At 45.9% G+C, this 21465-nt stretch overlaps 1 protein-coding gene across 5 annotated transcripts in view; it reads left to right on the forward strand.

Moving 5' to 3' along the window:
* Positions 1–21465, forward strand: part of LOC138735925 (nipped-B-like protein) — a 1086099-nt gene that overhangs the window by 1011909 nt on the left and 52725 nt on the right. For all 5 annotated transcript variants that reach the window (XM_069884602.1, XM_069884605.1, XM_069884611.1 and 2 more), the window contains 2 exons: positions 18701–18855; positions 19415–19505. In XM_069884602.1, the coding sequence (XP_069740703.1) occupies positions 18701–18855; positions 19415–19505 (246 nt within the window). The remainder of the gene's footprint in view (positions 1–18700; positions 18856–19414; positions 19506–21465) is intronic.

A 21465-nucleotide genomic window follows, 5' to 3' on the forward strand; every position in this document is an offset into this window, starting at 1 on the left:
GGCGAGCCTCGGATCAAAAGCGACTTGCAAAACTAATGACCTGGTGTAAAACGCAAGTTTCGGGGCGAGCTGCGAGGCAGCAGTCTGGATATCAGCAAGCAGAACAGGGAGCAATTTCCTGAAATACTGGGACGAGCTGGGTGGTTTAATTAAAACAGGGATTTAACGTTGTCCGTGAGATGCGTCTCAGCCGTGGCTCCGATCTAACTTTGGTGAAAGTCTCATGGGCGATTTGGAACACAAAGGTCCTGGATTCTCCTTTGAAGACGTCCCATTTCTTGATGTTCCTCTTCCTGCTGTTCCAATTAACCAGCTAGTTTTTGTCTTTTATATTCAAGGTTGGACTTGCTCTCATTCTAAATATTAAATTGTGGCCTTGCCCTGTATCTTTCCAGCACTATCCTTATACCTTCATTGAACAATGGTCACTGATTCCCAAAGGTTCATCCACAAGGACTTCATCTACTTGCCCTTCCCAATTCCCCAGGACTAGATCAAACGTTCCTCTCTCCCATGTGGGAACCTCGACATGTTCCCAGAGGAAACCTTACTGAGCACATTTGACAAATTCCTCCCCATCGGACCCTTACACACTAACTTATTTGGAAAGTTAAAAGCTCCTACTATGACAACCGCTGCTAATGGGACCTACATGTCCTGTGCCTTTTTTGTTCCCCATGTAGTCGTACCAGTTGTATTGTCACCTGTGACCACAGCTGTGATATCTTCCTTAACCAATAATGCGACACCCCTGTCTTTCCAAAAGTAAGAGCCCTTAAATGAGTCCCTGATTGAGGAGTCTGATGGTGGACGGGGAGCAGCTTTTCCTGAACCTGGTGGTACGTATCTGATGGCACCAAGACTTCTTTCCTGATGTTAGCAGCGAGAATAGAGCATGTGCTGGGTGGTGTGGATCCTTGATGATCGCTGCTGCTCTCCAACGGCAGCGTTCCATGTAGATGTTCTCGATGGTGGGAAGATTTTTGCCTGTGATGTTCTGGGCTGTGTCCACTACCTTTTGGTGGGCTTTGTGCTGATATGGTGTCCCCGTACCAGAACATGATGCATCCTGTATGCTGACTCAGCACACTCTCTATACATCCCACTAACATTAATGATCTAGATGATGGGGTGGTGAATTGGATTAGTAAATATGCAGACGATACTAAGATAGGTGGAATAGTGGATAATGAAGAAGGTTTTCAAGGATTGCAGAGGGATTTGGGCTGCTTAGAAAAGTGGGCTGAAAAATGGCAGATGGAATTTAATGCTGATAAGTGTGAGGTGCTTCATTTTGGTAAGAAGAATCAGAACAGGACATACGTGGTAAATGGGAGAGCATTGATGAATACAGAAGAGCAGAAAGATTTAGGAGTAACGGTACATCGTTCCCTGAAGGTAGAAACTCACGTGAATAGGGTGGTGAAGAAGGCTTTTAGTATGCTGGCCTTTATCAATCGTTGTATGGAATATAGGAGTTGGGAGGTGATGTTGAGATTGTATAAGACGTTGGTGCGGCCTAATTTGGAGTTCTGTGTGCAGTTCTGGTCGCCTAATTATAGGAAGGATATAAACAGAGTGGAGAGAGTGCAGAGAAGGTTTACCAGAATGTTACCTGGGTTTAAGCATCTAGAGTACAGGGAGAGATTGGACAGATTAGGTCTTTATTCTTTGGAGCGTAGAAGGTTGAGAGGGGATTTGATAGAAGTATTTAAGATTATGAAAGGGATAGACAGAGTGGATGTGGATAGACTATTTCCGTTAAGAGGAGGAAAGATTAAAACAAGAGGACATGAGTTAAGAATTAAGGGGCAGAGGTTTAGAGGTAACATGAGGGGGAACTTCTTGACTCAGAGAGTGGTAGCCGTGTGGAATGAGCTTCCGGGAGAAATAGTGGCGGCGGAGTCAATTGTATTATTTAAGAAAAGGTTGGACAGGTATATGGATGAGAAGAAGATGGAGGGTTATGGGCATTGTGCAGGGAGGTGGGACTAGAAAGGGGTGTTTGGTTCGGTGCGGACTAGAAGGGCCTAATGGCCTGTTTCCATGCTGTAATTGTTATGTTATGTTATATGTTATGTTATGATCAGCAAATTTGTAGATGGTGTCATACCAAGCCATACAGTCATTGGTGTTTAGCGAGTAGAGCAGGGGGATGAGGACTCAGCTCTGTGGTTCTCCAATGCTGATGAAGATTGTGGAGGAGATGATCTTACCAATCCTCACAGATTGTGGTCTGGAGGTGAGGAAATCCAGGATCCAATTACACAGTGGGGTATTAGTCCCAGGTCTTGGAAAATATGTTGATCACATGATTTTACATAACCTCAGTACAACTGCCTTACTCTCACATTAAATAGAAACAATTTAAACCAACAATCCTTCCTCACACTCTGCTTTTCTCCTGCCCACTAAACTTTCTCTTATCACCCTCCATACCAACTTCTAATCCCTCACCTGCACTGGGTCCCATTCCCTGCCAATCACATTCAAACTTATCCATGCAGCAGCCTTCGATCTTCCAGAAGGCCTTTGGGTTTGACCACCACAGTGAAAGGCAGGAAACCCGTCCTTCATCAGACAGGAGACCCATCCTTCATCCAGCAGGAAGCCAATCCAGCAGGAGGACCATCCCTCATCCAGCAGGATGCCCACCCGACAGGAGACCCATCCCACATCCAGCAGGAGGCCCATCCAGCAGGAGGCCTATCCCTCATCTGGCAGGAGACCCATCCTATATCCAGTAGGAGTATCAGAATCAGATCCTATTGTCATGTATAAGTCACAAAATTCATTGTTTTGCGCCAACTCCACAGTGCAAGTATTCATATAAATCACCTTACAACAATAAATAAAAGTTGTGCAGGAAAAGACAAAGTTAGACAGTGTCTTTGGTTCATTGAAAATTCAGGTATCTGATAGCAGGCCTTTTAAGGATGTAATTGTTAGATTAGATGAGTGGGAGCCAGATTTGATATTTCTGAATTTTAAGGTATTTGAGAAGATAGAACATATAGCACCAGTACAAGCCCTTCAGCTCACAATGTTGTGCCAACCTTTAGACTCTGCCTCCACCAATGACCCAGGTACCCACATGCCATTCACTTTCTGGGTAAAAAACCTTCCTCTAATATCTCCTTTGAACTTCCTACCCATGACCTTAAAGCCATGTCCTCTTGTACTGAGCAGAGGTGCCCTGGGATGGAGACGCTGGTTTTCCACTCTATCGATTCCTCTTAATATCTTGTAAACCTCTATCATGTCTCCTCTCATCTTCCTTTTCTCCAAAGAGTAAAGTTCGAGTTCCCTTAATCTTTGCTCATAATGGATACTCCCTAAACCAGATGGCATCGTGGTAAATCTCCTCTGCTCCTCTTCCAATGCTTCCACGTCTTTCCTATAACGAAGCGACCAGAACTGGACCCAGTTCTCCAAATGTGGTCTAATCAGAGTTTAGTAGAGCTGCGTCACTACCTCGCGGTTCTTCAGCTCAATCCCTCGACTTAAGAAAGCTAACACCCCATAAGCTTTCTTACCTACCATGTCTACCTGTGAGGCAACGTTCAGGGATCTGTGGACATGGACCCCCCAGATCCCTCTGCTCTTCCACACGACCAAGAATCCTCCCATTAACTTTATACCCTGCTTTGGAGTTTGTCCTCCCAAAGTGAACCACCTCATACTTCTCCAGATTGAACTCCATCTGCCACTTCTCAGCCCAACTCTGCATCCTATCAATGTCCCTCTGCAATCTTCTACAATCCTCTACACTATCCACAACCCCACCAACCTTTGTGTCATTTGCAAACTTGCCAACCCACCCTTCTACCCCACATCCAAATCTTTAATAAAATTCACGAAAAGTAGAGGTCCCAGAACCGATCCTTAGGGTCACAGCCCTCCAATCAAAATGTACTCCCTCCTCTAAAACCCTCTGCTTTCTACAGAAAAGCCAATTCTGAATCCACATGGACAAGTTTCCCTGGATCTCATGCCTCTGACTTTCTGAATAAGCCTTCCATGTGGAACCTTGTCAAATGCCTTACTAAAATCCATATAGATCACATCCACCACACCACTCTCATCAATATGTCTGGTCACCTCCTCAAAGAATTCTATCAGCCTTGTGAGCCATGATCTGCCCTTCACAAAGCCATGCTGGCTGTCCCTGATCAGACCATGATTCTCTAAATTCCCATAGATCCAATCCCTAAGAATACTCTCCAACAGCTTACCCAGCACAGATGCAAGCCTCAGTAGTCTATAATTACCTGGACTTTCCCTACAATCTTTTTTGCACAAGAGGATAACATTTGCTACCTTCTAATCCTCTGGTACCATTCCCATGGATAAGGAGGACACAAAAGATCTACTATTAGGTAATACTTTACTCCAAAGAGTAAAGCCCGAGTTCCCTTAATCTTTGCTCATAACGAATACTCTCTAAACCAGATGGCATCATGGTAAATTTCCTCTGCTCCTTTTCCAATGCTTCCACGTCTTTCCTATAACGAAGCAACCAGAACTGGACCCAGTTCTCCAAGGTGGTCTAATCAGAGTTTAGTAGAGCTGTGTCATTACCTCGCGGTTCTTCAGCTCAATCCCTTAGCCAGAGGCTCAGCAATCTCTTCCTTTGCCTCATGGAGCAGCCTGGGGAATATTCCGTCAGGCCCTGAGGACTTGTACATGCTCATGCATTTTAACTGCTCCAACACATCCTCTCTCTTAATACCAACATGCTCTAGAATATTAACCCCACCCATATAGTCCTCACCATCATCAAAATCCCCCTCCTTGGTGAATACTGGAGAGAAGTATTCATTGAGGATCTCGCCCACTTCCACAGCCTCCAGGCACATCTTCCCACCTTTATCTCTAGTCAGTTCTACCTTCACTCCTCCTGTTCTTCACATGGGGATTTCCTTAACCCTACTCGCCAAGGCCTTTTCATCCCCTTCTTGCTCTCCTCAGTCCCCTCTTAAGCTCCTTTCTTGCTACCCGATAGTCCTCAAGAGCCCTATCTGATCCTTGCTGTCTAAACTTCATGTATACTATTTTCTACCTCTCTTGTCAACCATGGTTCCTTCACCCTCCCATTCTTTGTCTGCCTCACTGGGACAAATGTCATCCCAATTCACACCCACAATTTCTAACCTTATAGCCGCATAATTTGCCCTTCTCCAATTAATTTTTTTTTGTCCTGTCTGACCCTATTCTTGTCCATGACAATATTAAAGGCCAGGGAGCGGTGGTCACTGTCCCCAAATGTTCACCCACTGAGAGATCTGTGAACTGACCCAGTTCAATTCCCCCAGTCAGCCTGTCAACATAATATGACAGGAATCTGTTCTGGACACACTTGAACTCTTAGTACCTTTAGTACTAAGCAGGTGCCAGTTAATTTTAGGGAAGTTAAAGTCACTCATGATAACAACACTTGTTTCTGCACCTTTCAAAATCTGCCTCCCGATCTGCTCCTCGGTATCCCTGTTTCTACCAGGGGTCCTATAGAATACTCACAATTAACTGCTCCCTTCCTATTCCTAACTTCCACCCATACTGACTCAATGGAGGATCCTGCTACATTACTCACCCTTTTTGCAGCTGTAATAGTATTCCCCTTCTCTCCCCCCCCACCCCACCATCCTTTTTAAAACACTGAAATCCAGGAATATTCAGAATCCATTCCTGCCCTGGTGCCACCCAAGTCTCTATAATGGCAACTACATCATAGTTTTATGTATATATCCGAGATCTAAGTTCATCGCCCTTATTCCTGATGCTTCTTGCATTTAGCCCTTCTACCTTAATACTTTTATACTCTAGATTCAGCTTCTCATTCCTCAAAGCCTCTCTAAATGATAGATCTGGCTTTACTCCAAGCACTTCTCCTACTGACCTATCAATCCAGGTCCCATCCCCCTTGCAAACTAATTTAAACCCTCCTGAACCACACCTTCAAACCTGCCTGCAAGGATATTGCTCCCCCTTAAGTTGCTACCCAAGAGATGATTAGACAAAATTGGAGTGTGTATGATGAAGGAATATATACTGACATGGATTGGGGATTGGTTCATGGTCAGAAAATGGACAATATGGCAGTTCAACTGGTCGTTTTCGAACCAGTGAAGGGCAGCTGGGATCAACCCAAACGTCCACAATCCATGTCAGTGATTTGGTAAAGAGGTCCAAATGGAAGAAAGAAGCATTCACACCCTTGGTGTGCAGGAAGGTGGACAAAGCCCCAGGGTCAGGCTCATAGGAAGCTCTGGAAGAAATTGCAGAAACCCTTGCAGTTATTTCCATCATATTGGTCCACTGGGGAAGTACCAGAAGATGAAGGGTGGCTACTGTTATTTAAGATGGACAGCAGGGACGAGCCTGGAAACTACTGCAGGCCGCTGAGCCAAACATTAGTCGTGGGAGGGTTGCAGTAGGCAATTGTGTTCAGTTCTGGTCACCTCATTATAGGAAGGCTGTGGAAAGGGGGCAGAGGAGATTGACCAGGATGTTGCCTGGATTGAAAAATAAGTCTAATTAGCCAAGGTTAGCAGACCTGGGACTTTTCTCTTTGGAGCATAAAAGATGAGAGGAGACTTAGTAGAGGTTTACAAGATTCTGAGAGGCATCGATAGGGTGGACGGTCAATACCTTTTTCCCAGGGCAGGATCAGCAAACACCAGAGGACGTGTGTACAAAGTGAAGGGAGGGAAGTTGAGGGGAAATGTATGGGGTAAGTGTTTTTTACACAGAGAGATGTGGGGCCTGGAATGCCTTGCCAGGGTCATTTAAGAGACTCTACGACAGGCACATGATGCTTTTTTTGAAGGAATATATGAGTGAGCGCCACATTGAGGGCTGAAGGGCCTGGACTGTGCGCTAGTGTTCCATGTTCTCATTCTGAGTAACAGCATTTGGAAAGGGAGGGGCTGAATAGAGACAGTCAGCGTGGCTTTGTGGGTGGAAATCCTGCCTCATGAATCTGATCATTTTCTCGAGGTGACCAAAGAGGACCGATGAGGATAGGGTGGTGGCCGTTGACTGGCTGGTCTGGAGGGATGACATGGGCTGAGCTTGCCAATTGGATACAGAATTGGATTGATGGTGGAAGACAGAATGAAAGATTGAACGGCCTGAGGAACTATTTTTTACTCAGAGGGTGGTTCATATCTGGAACAAGCTGCCAACAAAAATTGTGAGGGAGACTACAATCATGTCCTCCAATAGATATTTAGATGGTGTAGTCGTGTTAGCCACGCAGCGAGCAAAAAATATGCCGAGCCGAAAGTGAATTGAAGTAACTGCTTTACTGATTCAAAACATCGTGCACTTAAGAACCCTCTCTCAGCAGCCAGGCTGTGAGCTTGCCCTGCAGTCAGATCTGCCACAGACTTGGGCGTGACTCTATGAGATGGTTCACCTGTTGCGTGGGCGAACTGCCACTTGACCCCCCCCCCCCCCCTTAAGAACTGGTTTTAGGAGCTGTGGAGTCCACGGCCATCACTCTTTAGTCCATTTGGGTGGCCAACCTCGTCAGCTTGGGGGTGACACAGTCAGGGTGTCCCAGGCCTAGGTGCACCAGCTTGAAGCGGTCAGTGGTGAAGGTCTCATCAAGGACGTGTAGTTCTCTTCTGACGTGCCACCTTGTATGGGCCCTCGTACGGCTGCTGGAGTGGATTCAGTGCATGGCCCTGCGGACGAAGACATAGTCACAGTCCCAGAGGTCCTTGGAGATGAAGGAAAGTGTTGGGCCGTGGGACAAGGTTGGGACAGGAGTTAGTGTTCCCACCTTCTCTTGAAGTCTTGTGAGCACTGCTGTGGGTGTCTCCTCTGTGCCACAGGCCGCTGGCACAAACTCGCCTGAGACTGTCAGTGGGGCACCATATACCAACTCTGCCGAAGATGTGGCTAAGTCTTCTTTGGGAGCTGTGTGGATGCAAAGAAGCACCCTTGGGAGCTTGTCCACCCAATCTGGGTCTTGGAGGCGCACCATCAAAGCTGACCAGATGCCAGTAGAAACTCTTTTCCAGGCCATTGGACTGCGGATGGTTGGCCATGGTGTGGTGTAGCTGGGTCTCAAGTAGTTGGGCCAGCCCCGACCATAGGCTGGATGTGAACTGCAACCCGCTGTCTGAGCTGATGTTGGCAGGCAGGCCGAAACATGCCACTCAGCTTCCAATGAGGGCTCTGGTGCAGGACTCCGTAGATGTGATGGAGAGCAGTACAGCTCCTGGTGAACCTGTCAAACATGGTGAACAGGTACCTTTCCTCCCGGGAGACCAGCAGTGGACCAACGATGTCCACATGGACATGCTCAAACCTCCTATACATCGGCTAGAAGGGTGGAAGGGGGGGCCTTCATGTGCCTTTGGAGAGTGGAGGTCTGGCAGTGAATGAATGTCCTGGCCCAGTCCCCAACCGCTTGCGAAGGCCTTGCCCAATGAATCTATCCGCCACCAGTTGGAAGGTTGCCCAAATGGAAGGGTGGACCAAACCATGTAGTACATTGAAAATGCAACATCTCCAAGCGGCTGGAACAGTGGGCCGATGGAAATGTCACAGAGTAGCTTGCTGCCTGTTGGGCCGATGAGATTGTCCTCAAGTGCATAAGACCAGTATTTCTTCATCCAGCTGCTGGGCCTCAGCGAACATCACGTAGTCCAACCCTGGGGACAGGGAATGCACTGAGCGGATGGAGATGCGAGACAGTGCATCGGCCACAATGGTCTTTTTTCCGGAGGTGTGTTTGACGGTGGTGGTATAAGGCACCGAGTAGGTAGAGACACGAGACAGTGCGTCGGCCACGACAGGGTTTTTCCTGGAGGTGTGTTTGACAGTAGTGGTATAATGCACCGATCGGGTGGAGATGGGAGACAGTGCGTCGGCCACGATGATGTTTTTCCCGGAGGTGTGTTTGACGGTGGTGGTATAATGCACTGAGCGGGTGGCGATGTGAGACAATGTGTTGTCCACAATGGTGTTTTTCCCGGAGGTGTGTTTACAGTGGTGGTATAATGCACAGGGCAGGTAGAGATACAAGACAGTGTCAGCCACGACGGTGTTTTTCCCGGAGGTGTGTTTGACAGTGGTGGTATAATGCACCGAGCGGGTGGAGATGGGAGACAGTGTGTCAGCCATGACAGTGTTTTTCCTGGAGGTGTGTGATGGTGGTGAAATACTCCGAGATGTATGAGACGTGGCATTGCTGCCATGTTGACCGTGAATCAGTGAATGCGAAAGTGGGTGGTTTATGGTCTGTGAAAACAATGAACTCCCGCCCCTCCAAGAAGTACCGAAAGTGTCCGATGGCGAGGTAGAGGGCCAGCTGCTCCCTGTCGAAGGCGCTGTATTTCAGCTCCGGTGGGGGGGGGGGGGGGTCGCAGGTGCCAGCTGACGAACGCGAATTTTTTCCACTGACCCTCAATTAGTTGTTTCAGCACGTCGCCGACTACTGAGTTGGAAGTGCCAAACGTGAGGTCTGTGGGCACATCCACCCGTGGATGTTCCAGGAGGGTGGCGTTTGCAAGGGTGTCCTCGGCCTTCTTGAAAGCCACTGCTGACCCCATGTCCCAGGTGAGTTCCTTGGCCTTGCCAGACATCGGGCTGAACAGGAGTCACATAATCCGGGCCGCTGACAGTAGGAATCAGTGGTAAAAGTTGATCATGTCCACGAACTCCTGTAGGCCCTTGGCTGTATTAGGCCTGGAAAACTGGTGTATGACCTCAACATTCACCAGCAAGGGAACTGCTCCATGCCGGTTGAAGCGGTGCCCAAGGAAATCAATGGCCAACAGCCCGAACTGGCACCTCGCAGGTTGATAGGCAGGCCACATTCACTCAGGAAGCAACAGGGATGGTGCAGGTGCATCAAATGCTCTTGGTGCAAGCAGCTGGCAATCAGGATATCATCTAAGTAGATGAAAATGAAATCCAAGCCACGCCCTACTGAGTCCATGAACGGCTGGAATGTTTGTGCCGCGATCTTGGGACCAAAAGGCATCCACAGGAACTCGAATAGGCTGAAAGGGGTGATGAGGGCCGTCTTGGGGACATTGCTGGGGTGGACGGGCATCTGGTGATACCCACAGACCAAGTCAACCTTGGAGAAGATGCTGTCCCATGCAAATTGGCCGTAAAGTCCTGAATGTGGTGGGTAGCGATCGGCCGTGGGGGCGTCGATGAGCTTCTGTAGTCGCCACATGGCGTCCAGCCAACTTGGGCACCATGTGCAACAGAAAGGCCCACGGGCCGACTGTGCGCCAGGCGCTCCCTATCTCCATTTTGGCGAGGTGGAGTTTGTTGGGCGGGAGCCTGCATGCCCGGCCGTGTAGCGGTGGTCCTTGAGTGGGAATGTGGTGCTGTACACCTTGCTTAGGGATGTCTGTGGAGAACTGTGGCGTAATAATGGTCAAGAACTCCGCTAGTTCTCTGGCAAATTCGTTGCCTGACAAAATCACAGAGTCTAGGTGTGGGGCTGGTAACTTGGCTTTACTGAGTGAGAAGGTCTGGAAGGTCTTGGCGTTCACCAGGCACCGTTCCTTGAGGCCCAATAGGAGGCAGTGGCCGGAGGAAATCTGCACCCAATAAAGGCTACAACCCTGCTGCCAGCATAAACGAGCAGGTGAAACGGCTGGAACCGAACTGTAGTGGGATGGTTCACGTGCCGTACGTGCAAATACCACTATGGTTGGCAACGGTGAGCACCAGTCCTGACTTCCCAGCACGGGTGTCATAGTTGAAGGGGAGCAAGACACTAACCTCCGCCCCTGTGTCTTCGAGGAACTTTCGCCCAGAGTGTCGGTCCCATAAGTAAAGGAGGCTATCACGGTAGCCGGCCGCCGTAGCCATTAGGGACAGCCGGCCACAGCATTTCCCGGAAAAGAACAGAGTGGGTCGCAACGGTGGGCTCCTGAACCCCACTTTTGGTGGTAAAAACACCAATGGTCCAAGGTGGGTTCACTCCCTGCTGTGGGTGTCACTGGCTTCATTGGTGGTGTGGGGAAGGCCAGGACTTGGGGTGTGACGCAACAACTTAGTCGATGGAAGCCCCGCTACGCTGCTTGGTGTGCCACAGGATATCTGAACGGGCCACTACTTCGCATGGGTCACTGAAATCATCTTCATTGATGAGGAGGTGATATCTTCTGGCATCTGCTCAAGAATGACTTGTCGAACAGTAAACATGGCTTATGGCCCTATGCTTGTGCCACCATCTCATTCATTAATACCGATGGTGTGTGGTCACCTAGGCTGTTCATGTGGAGCACTCCACTGCGCACTCTCGGCGGGAGAGGCTGAAAGTATGGATCAGGAGCGTCTTGATTGTTTCTTCATACCTGTCCACAACCGATGGCTGGTGTATGATGTGTCCTGCTGTTTCCTGGTTGAGTGAACTTTGTGGCATCTGAGACAATTTGCCTGGCCTGAAATTGGGTTTCAGCCTGTGGAAACCAGAGCTCAGGCTGCGAGGCCCAGAAAGTCGGCAGTTTCAGCGAAACGCCGTTCTGCGTGATTGGGTCGGTCATCATTGGGTCCAAGTGCCGTTTGGACCGTCTTGGTCACCAGGTGTTGTCACACTAGGCACGCTGCCAGGAAAGAAACCCACGCAGAGTCGAAAATGAGTAGAACCAACTGCTTTACTGATTCAGAAATCTGCACAAAAACCTTTTCCTAGCAGCCCCTACAACCTGCAGGGCGGAGATGTCATCAGCTGCCAGGCTATGGGCTTGTTCCACACCCGGAGCTGTCACTGTCAGATCTACCCCGACTTGTCTGTGATTCCGTGAGCTGGTTCACCTGTTGCATGGGTGAGCGTCCTCAACAGATCTATGGATAGGAAGGGATTGGAAGATTCTGGGCCAAATGCAGGAAATGGGACTAGCCCATAATGCCCAGTTAGTCGGTGTAGACTAATTAGATGGAAGGGCCTGTTCCATGCTGTAGGACTCCAGGATTAAGTCGTCCATTTTATTGTCATCAACTGGTATGGACTTGAAGGGCCGACATGGCCTGTTTCCGTGCTGTAAATGGTTATAAGTACAATCCAATGAAACTGTTTTCTCCGGTCCTCGATGCAAAACATGCACATACAACCAGACATAATACTTATACAGACAGAGAAAATACATGTGAAGAAGTATTTTAACTATAAAAATAAATAAATATTGTTTTGTGAATATGAGAGTCTCAGGTGGTTAGTGTGAGCAGTTCCTTGGGTCGTTCAGCTTCTCACTGCCCGTGGGAAGAAGCTGTTCCTCAGCGGCCGCTGAAAGGTGCTGTGTACAGGGTGGAAAAGATCCTCAATGATTTTTCTCTCTTCAGACAACGATCCCGGTAGATCATGTTAATGGGGGAGATAGACTCCAGTGATTCTTTGACACTTTTATGGTCCTGTGTCCGACCCATTTCTCAGCAATGAACGTACCTCACAGTGATGCAGCTGGCCAGGACGCTCTCGATAGAGGCTCCTATAGAAAGTTGATATGATGGTGGCCGGTAGCCTTGACTGGTTCATTCTTCTCTGCAAGTTCATTCACTGTTGCACCTTCCTGACAAGTGAGGAGATGTTGCGTGACCCTGATTAATTAAGTGAACTCCAAGGAACTTGGTGTTTTCCCCTCTCTCTACTACAGAGTTGTTGACGTGTAGTGGAGGGTGGTCGTTCCATGTCCTTCTGAAGTCCACAATCATTTCCTTCATCTTATCCACGGTGAGACTCAAGTTGTTACTCTTGCACCGTTTCACGAGATTTTCGTCTTCTCTAGTGCGACTCATCGTTGTTGCTGAAGAAGCCAGCTACTGTCGTGTCATCTGCAAACTTGATGACACTGTTGGAGCTGGATCTGGCGACGCAGACATGGGTCATTAGTGTGAACGGAAGCAACTAAGCACATACCGTATCTACTTTCAATGGTTCGAAGCTTTTGTAAATTGTTACAAGTGCTTTCATCCCAAACTTCGAAGTACTCGAGATGGCAGAGGTCGACAGCATCGAGTCCACGCTGCTGAAGATCCAGCTGCGCTGGATGGGTCACGTCTCCAGAATGGAGGACCATCGCCTTCCCAAGATCGTGTTATATGGCGAGCTCTCCACTGGCCACCGTGACAGAGGTGCACCAAAGAAAAGGTACAAGGACTGCCTAAAGAAATCTCTTGGTGCCTGCCACATTGACCACCGCCAGTGGGCTGATAACACCTCAAACCGTGCATCTTGGCGCCTCACAGTTTGGCAGGCAGCAACCTCCTTTGAAGAAGACCGCAGAGCCCACCTCACTGACAAAAGGCAAAGGAGGAAAAACCCAACACCCAACCCCAACCAACCAATTTTCCCCTGCAACCGTGTCTGCCTGTCCCGCATCGGACTTGTCAGCCACAAACGAGCCTGCAGCTGACGTGGACTTTTTACCCCCTCCATAAATCTTCGTCCGCGAAGCCAAGCCAAAGAAGAAGAAAGAGGAGCCCAAAACCCAGCAGCAATAGAAATTCACCAAGACAAATTATTACTTAAATAAAAGTTACTTTTAATTATCTTTAAACATAAAAACAGGATCAAACTTTAACTTATTACTATGACCTTAACTCCCTTCTAATTCTAAGCGCACTTGTACGTAATGTGTATTTGTTCAGTAAAGTTCTCTGTTTCACAGTCCAATCTCACTTCTCACTCTTCCAAGTTCATCGGTATTAGGCAATTCTTATACTGTGCACAGAATTTAACATTTATGAATTTTCACCAGGCTCTGGTGTTTAAAGATAAATGGTTACCACTCAGGATGGTTCTTGTTAGTTAGAGAGGTATTTGTTGCTCTGTGGACACATACAAACTGATTCCCTCCAATCAGCCAAGTCAGTGTCTTGCCGAAGAAATTTGCCCCATCATGGGTTTTCCAAATTATAATCTCTTCTTCCAGATCACCACAGAGTTCCTCTTGTTTCCCTTATTCCAGGAGAAACACTCGAGCCAGCCATTTCCTCTTGTAAGGACTACAAGGGTTTTGAACAGGCTGAACTCAGAACTCACAAACACTCTCCAAAATGGGATTTTTAACAAGCTGCCAACTCACCGTGATGCAGCCTGAAAAGCAGAACTGACCTCTCTCTGAAAAAAAAATCCTGTTTGGTCTTTCCTCTCTCTGCTTGTAAAAACCAGAACCTTTCCCAAGGTTCCAAACCCAATCCTTGAAAGATCTTTATCAGCACTCAAACACAGACTTTTCCATTTGCACCTGTTTTTTGATCTTCTTTCCCAAAGCAGTTTCATTGTCTCTGTAAAATCACTGGTGTCTGAATGTTTAACTTCAGCAAAGCTCTTGCATTTTAAATGTGATGTGAAGTGTAAGTATCTGTTTGTGAAGTGACCAACACTACCCCCCCCCCCCCACAATCTCTCTTTTAGACATATTTATATAATATAATAAATAATATAACTCGTTACAAAACTTTGAGCAAATGTAGGCAGATGAGCTGAATGGAGAGAATGTGACAGATGAAATTATGATAAAACTCAGTCCCTCATTCTGGTGGAAAAATAGAAAAGCGGAGTGTTAGTCCCTTTGCCTTCACTGAGCATATGGAACACGTGTCTTTCACTCATCCTGAGTCGTGAGGTGAAAAGTCATATTACGGCTAGATTTGAAGTATTGTGTGCAGTTCTGGCCACTGCAACGCAGTAAGGAAATGGAGGCTTTGGTGAGGTATAGAAGAGAGTTACTAACCAGGATGTCAGGGGTATTCAAAGAAGTTGGGTAAACTGGGTTTTCTCTGGCATGTCAGAAGCTGAGGGGAGCCTGATAAAATGATGAAAGGAATAGATGAGGTAGACAGTTGTTTTCCATGGGTGAAAATGCCAAATACTAGAACCCATGCATTTCAATGAGTGGGAAAGCAATTAACAGCACAGGAACAGGGGTCCAGCCCACTTGTCTGTGCTGAACATGACACCCAAGTTAAACTGAAACTCTAATAACACATCTCTCTACTCCCTGCATATTTACATGTCTGTTCAGAAACCTTTTAAGTGTTCCTATTGTATCCTATTGTGTCTGCTTCCACCAATAGTACAGGCAGCTCATTCCAGACTCCCAGCACTCTGTGTAAAAAAGCTTCTTACAAAATGGTGTTCAGAGAGACCTGGGTCTCCATGTACGTGAACCCTTACATACAAGTGCATCATCATTCACTAAGATGTGATGTGTCAATCTTAATGCCAGAGAATTTGACTGACAGCAGAGATGTTCTACTTAAGTGCGACTTTGTTAAAATATTGCGTACAGGTCTGTTCTGCCTGCCTAAGGACCTGTGATAGAGGGCACCAGAAAAGGTTGTCAAGATACATTCCTGGGAAATGAGATTCCTGGGATATGAGATATGGAGCAACTAGTTCTCATGTTGAACAACATCATTTAGCTGACAGAATTGATGGCTTCATGACCATGTTTGCAGATGATACACAGACAGCTGGAGGCTGGTAGGGGGTGTGTAGATGGACTTGGACAGGTTGGGAGAATGGACAATGAAGCAGCAGATGGAATACAGCACAGGCGAGAAGGAATAAAGAAGCAGAGTTATTTCTTTCTTTCTTTCTTTCTTTTTCAATCTTTTTATTATTATTATAATTTATAAACACATACAGTTCAAAGAGATATAAAAAAACATAGTAAGTAATGAATTAATACAGAGATATTAAACAATAATATTTCAGAATAAAAATATATCATAAAAAAAATTTTTAGATCAGTTTAGGGTGTGAACTATCTCTAAAAAAAAAAGATATAATTAATAACAATATATGAAAAAAAGAGAAAAAAAACCCCAAAAAAGAATTAAAAACAAATCTGAATTTAAAAAAACTTAAAAAAAAACCTACAGATATAGCTAAACCACGCTGATCACTCCGATCTCATCTTACAGCCCAATTATCATACATAATCATAGAAAGAAATCAGAGCCAGATCAACTCACCACAAATGAAAATATTGAATAAATTGAATAAATATTGATTTACAACCACATCCCATTACTGCAATTTTTGGATTACCTATGATAGATTTGACTTATTTATCTCTTCCTGCGGATCGTATGATTGCTTTTCTTACACTAATGGCTAGAAGATCTATACTATTGAATTGGAAAGAGGTTAATCCTCCCACTGTTTTCCAATGGTTTACCCAAACTATACTATGTTTAAATTTAGAGAAAATTAGAAACTCTGTCTATGAAACCCCTTCTAAGTTTGAGTTAACCTGGCAGAGTTATTTCTAAATGGGGAGAGAATTCAGAAAGCAGAGTTCAGAGGGATTTGTGAGCCCTGATGTAGGATTTCCTAAAGGTTAATTTGCCGTCGTCAAATGCAAAGTTAGCATTTATTTTGCAAAGACTAGAATATAAAAGCATGTATTTCTGAGGCTTTATAAGGCATTGGTCAGACCACATTTGGAGTATTATGAGCCGATTTAAGCCCCATCTCAAAGGAAGAGTGGGCTGGCATTGGAGAGAGTCCACAGGAGGTTTATGAGAATGATCTCAGGGACAAGAGGGTTAATGTATTGAGACTCTGGAGTTTAGAAGGATAAGGGTAGAGTTTAGAAGGATAAGGGGTATCTCATTCAAACCTATCAAATGTTGAAAGGGCTGGATAGAGTGGGTGGAGAGGATGTTTCCAGGAGTGGGAGAGTCTTGGACCAGAGGGCACAGACTCAGAATCAAAGAATGACTCTTTAGAACAGAGATTGGGAGAAATTTCTTCAGCCAGAGGGAAGTGAATGTCTGGAATTTGTTAGCACAGACAGCTGGGAGATTTAAAGCAGAGTTGATCAGTTAGGGTGTGTCAGGGTTATGGGGAGAAGGTAGGAAGATAGGGCTGAAAGGAGGAATACATCAGCCATGATTTGAATGATGGTGCAGACTTGATTGGTCAAATGGCCTAATTCTGCTCCTGTCTCTTCTGGTGAATGGTCTTAATGATGCAGACCAGCCCACTCCTGTCATGTTTCAGAAGATGAGAAAAATTCTGCAGAACTACAAAACATTGACTATCCCACTGTGGTACTGAGTGCAGTTCTAGTTGCCACATAACAGGAAATGCACAGAAGCAATAGAAAGAGTGCAGTAGAGGTTCATCAGGGTATTCTCAGGAATGGAAGGTAGTTCTAAGTAGAGAGGGTTCGGCTGGGATTGTTCTCACTGGAAGGAAGGAATCTTGGGGCTGACCTTGCAGAGATTTTATGGGGGGTATAGATGGGACATAAGGAGTTATGCTTATACAGCAAAGATGAAGGTACATAACCAAAGTTTCAGCTTGACCCTGCCCCCCCACCAGGTATGAACAAAATGTAAGAAGGCACCTAAATAAAATGGTGGGTAGGGAGAGGAGAGGAGCACAGGTCCACAGGCAAGAGGTAACAGGTGGATCAGGGAGGGAGGGAGGACAAAGGAGAAAACAGGGGGAGGGGGAAAGGAAGGACATATTGCTTTTTTTACAGAGCAGGGGAGTTGAAAACTAGAGAGCACTGGCTTAAGGTGAGAGTGAAGGGTTAGAGCAGTCCATTTTTCACACAGGGTGGTGGGTGTATGGAATGAGCTCCCACAGGTGGTGGTGGATATGGGTGCAATTCTAATGTTGAAAGGGTATTTGAGCCAATACGTGGATAGGAATGGAGTCGAGGGGTATGGACCTAAGGCTGGCAAAGGTGATTAGTGTAGATAGACAACTTGGTCAGCATGCATGAGATGGGACACAGGTGTATTGTAATATTATCTGATGCTGCTATGACCCTCTAAGAGTAAAAATTTACATCGTTCTGTTTGAATGGTGTCACCTGGTTGTAGATACTTGCACAAGAGAAAATGCCCTCTCCACATCCACAACAGCTCAGGTGCTTGTATTTTTCTATCGTCACTCCTCATTCTTCTCTCCTCCGAACGGATCCAAGCCTTCTCTGTTTTCTCTTCCTTCCTAAGGCAGCTCACCAACTAAAGGAGTTCGTGTCATACAGGTTTTCTGAAGAGCTTCCACCATGTTAACACCCTTCTTTACATAACACCAGTTCTCAACACAGTGCTCCAATCCAGTCCTAACTACAATTCGAATGGGTGTCCGTGGACCATATTGGTCTCCTTGTTTAAAGGAGGGTAGATTTGTGGTTATTGGGGTGGTGCAGGAGGGTAGGACTATAATGGCTATGGCTGTGATCTTCCTGAATGGCAAACCAGCATGGAGGGCCAAATGGTTTACTGATTCCATCTCTGACCTTTAAGGAAAACCTCAGTGGGATTTTGGACTGGCCATTATTGAGGCTATCTTATGTTAAAGATTGTGTCTATTGGGTAGAACCCCATTTGAGATCCATCTGCCTCTGGATAATAAGAGAAATGTTAGCAAATGTACTCTCTCTGGAGCCTGACCTTTCTGTGCATTGGGTAAATGTGCTTCAGTGGAGGAAGGAGATCGTATCTGTTAGGGAAAAAAAAAGGGACAGGAAAGCAGGATCTTTGCATAACACGATTCCACGGGGAAAATACCTCCTCTTTCTATTCCAAGCAAGCAATATGATGCCTTGAGAGGAAATCTCAAATTGAACCTGCCTCCCAAACATCTCATCTTAGGAGATAGTGGTAGAAATTGTTTGTGATCTGGCTTTGTGGGTAGATGGGGAATAACATTGTAAACAGTCTGATGAATTGTCTTTTCCTAATGTGGCAGGTGCTCTAACGAAGTTAAAGGCACAACATCAGGAGGATTCCAACAGCACCACCCTCGTTGGCAATAAACCTGCTCTCCTACGTTCCCTTTTCACCGTCGGGGCACTGTGCCGTCATTTTGATTTTGATCAGGAAGAGTTTAAAGGCAACACTAAGGTAACGACTGTTCGTAACTTTAATAAAATTGTATCTTCTGGATGGGAATATATAAAGATTTGTGGTGGGTTTGAAGCTAAGAAGCAAATCGTGTTTCAGTTTCACGATTCAGAGACCCCGTTTTTCAGCAACACTTGAAGGGAGTGTCTCACTTCCCGAACAGTACTGTTCAAAATTCGGCATCTGACAGCAAGCCTCGACTGAATGGCCTGATCCTAATGGACCCAGGTTTCAGCTTAACCATCAACATAGTTTAGAACTTGAGTTACCAGTTTGTAACTTGTTCTTGTCACTATGTGATTTAAGGAAGACTATCAAATGTTGTGGAATATATTGCTTGTAAAGAAGAGATTTATTTCTTAGGGCTCACTTGACTTTCACAAAGTATACCATCTGTTTTGCAATGGATTGGCAAGCATCCTGCAGTTGACAGCCTGTTAAAAGACAGGGTAGTTGTTTAGAATAAAAGCTTGATTTGGGATCCAGAATGGGACCCATGGATGCAGTGAACAGAATTCTGCCTGTTATGTAGTGACAGCTCTCTTCCTTTCACATTCAGGTGATTATTAAAGAGAAGGTGCTTGAGCTTTTGCTCTACTTCACCAAGCACGAAGATGAAGAAGTACAGACCAAAGCAATTATTGGCTTGGGTAAGTGATTGGAATCGGTTACAGAGGGTCATGGGAAAGGGTTCCTACATACGGGTCCATGCCAAATTTCCACTCCTTAAACAGCTTTTTCAAAATATCAATCCCTTTATGAAATTAAAAAAAGCTGCATTTTGATGAAATTAAACAAAAATAGCAGTCCAAGTACTCAGGTAAACAAGAAAATCTGCAGATCCTGGGGTCTCGTGCACTACACAAAATTGTTGGGGAAACTCAGCGGGTCCTGCAGCATCCACACAAAGTTAAAGGCAGAAACCCCAAGGTAAGGGAGGCCACAGCAGGAGCACTGGGTGCAGTCACCCCAAGGTAAGGGAGGCCACAGCAGGAGCACTGGGTGCAGTCAATGGCCCCAAGGTAGAGGAGGCCACAGCAGGAGCACTGGGTGCAGTCAATGACTCCGACAGATTCACAGTTGAAGTGTGATTGTTTGGTGATGTAGAAGGAGGAGTAAGTGCAACTGTAGCATTTTTTACGGTCACAGGGGTAGGTATCAAGGAGGCAGAAGGTGGGAAAGGGGTAAATGGATGAGGGAGTTGGGGTGGGGGGGGAGTGATCCCAATAAAAAGCAGGGGGTAAGGGAAGATGGATTCCATTGTAGGTGACTGAAATTGCAGAGAATGGAGTGATAGATAGCAAGGAGAAACTTGTCCTTATTCCATCTCGGCGGGGGAGGGGCCAGGGCAGACGTGCAGGAAATAGAAGAAATGTGGGTGAAGGCTGAGTTAATGGTAGTAGAGGGGAGGCCACGGTATCTGAAGGATGCTCTGGAGTGGAGAGTCTCATCTTGGGAGCGGTTGTGGGGAATGGAGACAGAGTCATTGAAGGAAAGGATTAGAATCCTTACAGGAGACAGGTTGGGAAGAGCTGCACTCAAGGTAATTGTGGGAGTTGGTGAGTGTATAAAAGATTTGTGCAGATAGTGTATCTCCGAAAATGCAGACAGAGATCAAGAAATGAATCCACGTTAACCCAGTCACAGCCCCCTGAAAGAAGCTGAAGTATCAGCAGGTCACATGAAAGTTCAGCATTGTTCAGGCCCTTCGGCCCATGATGTAAACTCACTCCACAACAATCTAATTCTTCCCTATCCTACAACCATACATCCTCCTGAGAGTCTTTCATATGTCCCTTTCGCATCAGCCTCTGCCACCATCCCCATGTGAGGTATTCATGGATTCTTTGATATCTCACTCCAGCAAGGCATGGTACCCACCTGTTTCAAACAGGTGTCAATCATACCGATGGTCAAGAAAAGTGTCGTTACCTGCCTTAATGACTATATAATGATGAAATGTTTGAAAGGCAGGTGATGAAACAGATCAGATCCTGTCTGAGCCCTGACATAGATCCATTCCAGTTCACTTATTGCAGCAACATGTTTCAAAATAAGTTGTATTTACTAACTTGTAAGACAACCACAACTCCCTTAACATCTTGGGTTGCGGTATAAACCACAATTGTCACCTGATCTTGCAGCATCCCCCAGAAAATTTATAAACATATTTTCCAAAAAATGTATACAATGAAACCCTTAACATCTATAATAATATGTACAGTCTAAGATTTCTTTGAATCAAAACAGATTTATGCGTGTTAACTTCAGATGTCCTTTTGTTGTATTAATTCCACTTTTTCTTGTTGATTTTCTGACAACTGTTCAGCAAACTCTTTCGTTGTGTCTGGATAAAAGAATATTTTACTCCCATTGTATTCCAGTGGTCCTTTTCTTTCTCTGGCTTGTCTAGCAGCCAGTTCTAATATTTTGCTCTTACTGTATAGCGTAGCAATTTTACCAAAATAGATTGTAGTTTTTGATTTATTTCAGGTTTTGGTGTCAAACCCTGTGAGCTCTTCCAATTTCAATACTGTCTTGAAATTCCTCAGCTCCTAAGAATTGTGGGATTCATTGTTTTAAAACTTCTTTGATGTCTGTACCCGCATC

The sequence above is a fragment of the Narcine bancroftii genome, chromosome 1, assembly GCF_036971445.1.
Source record: "Narcine bancroftii isolate sNarBan1 chromosome 1, sNarBan1.hap1, whole genome shotgun sequence".
Taxonomy (NCBI): Eukaryota; Metazoa; Chordata; class Chondrichthyes; order Torpediniformes; family Narcinidae; genus Narcine; species Narcine bancroftii.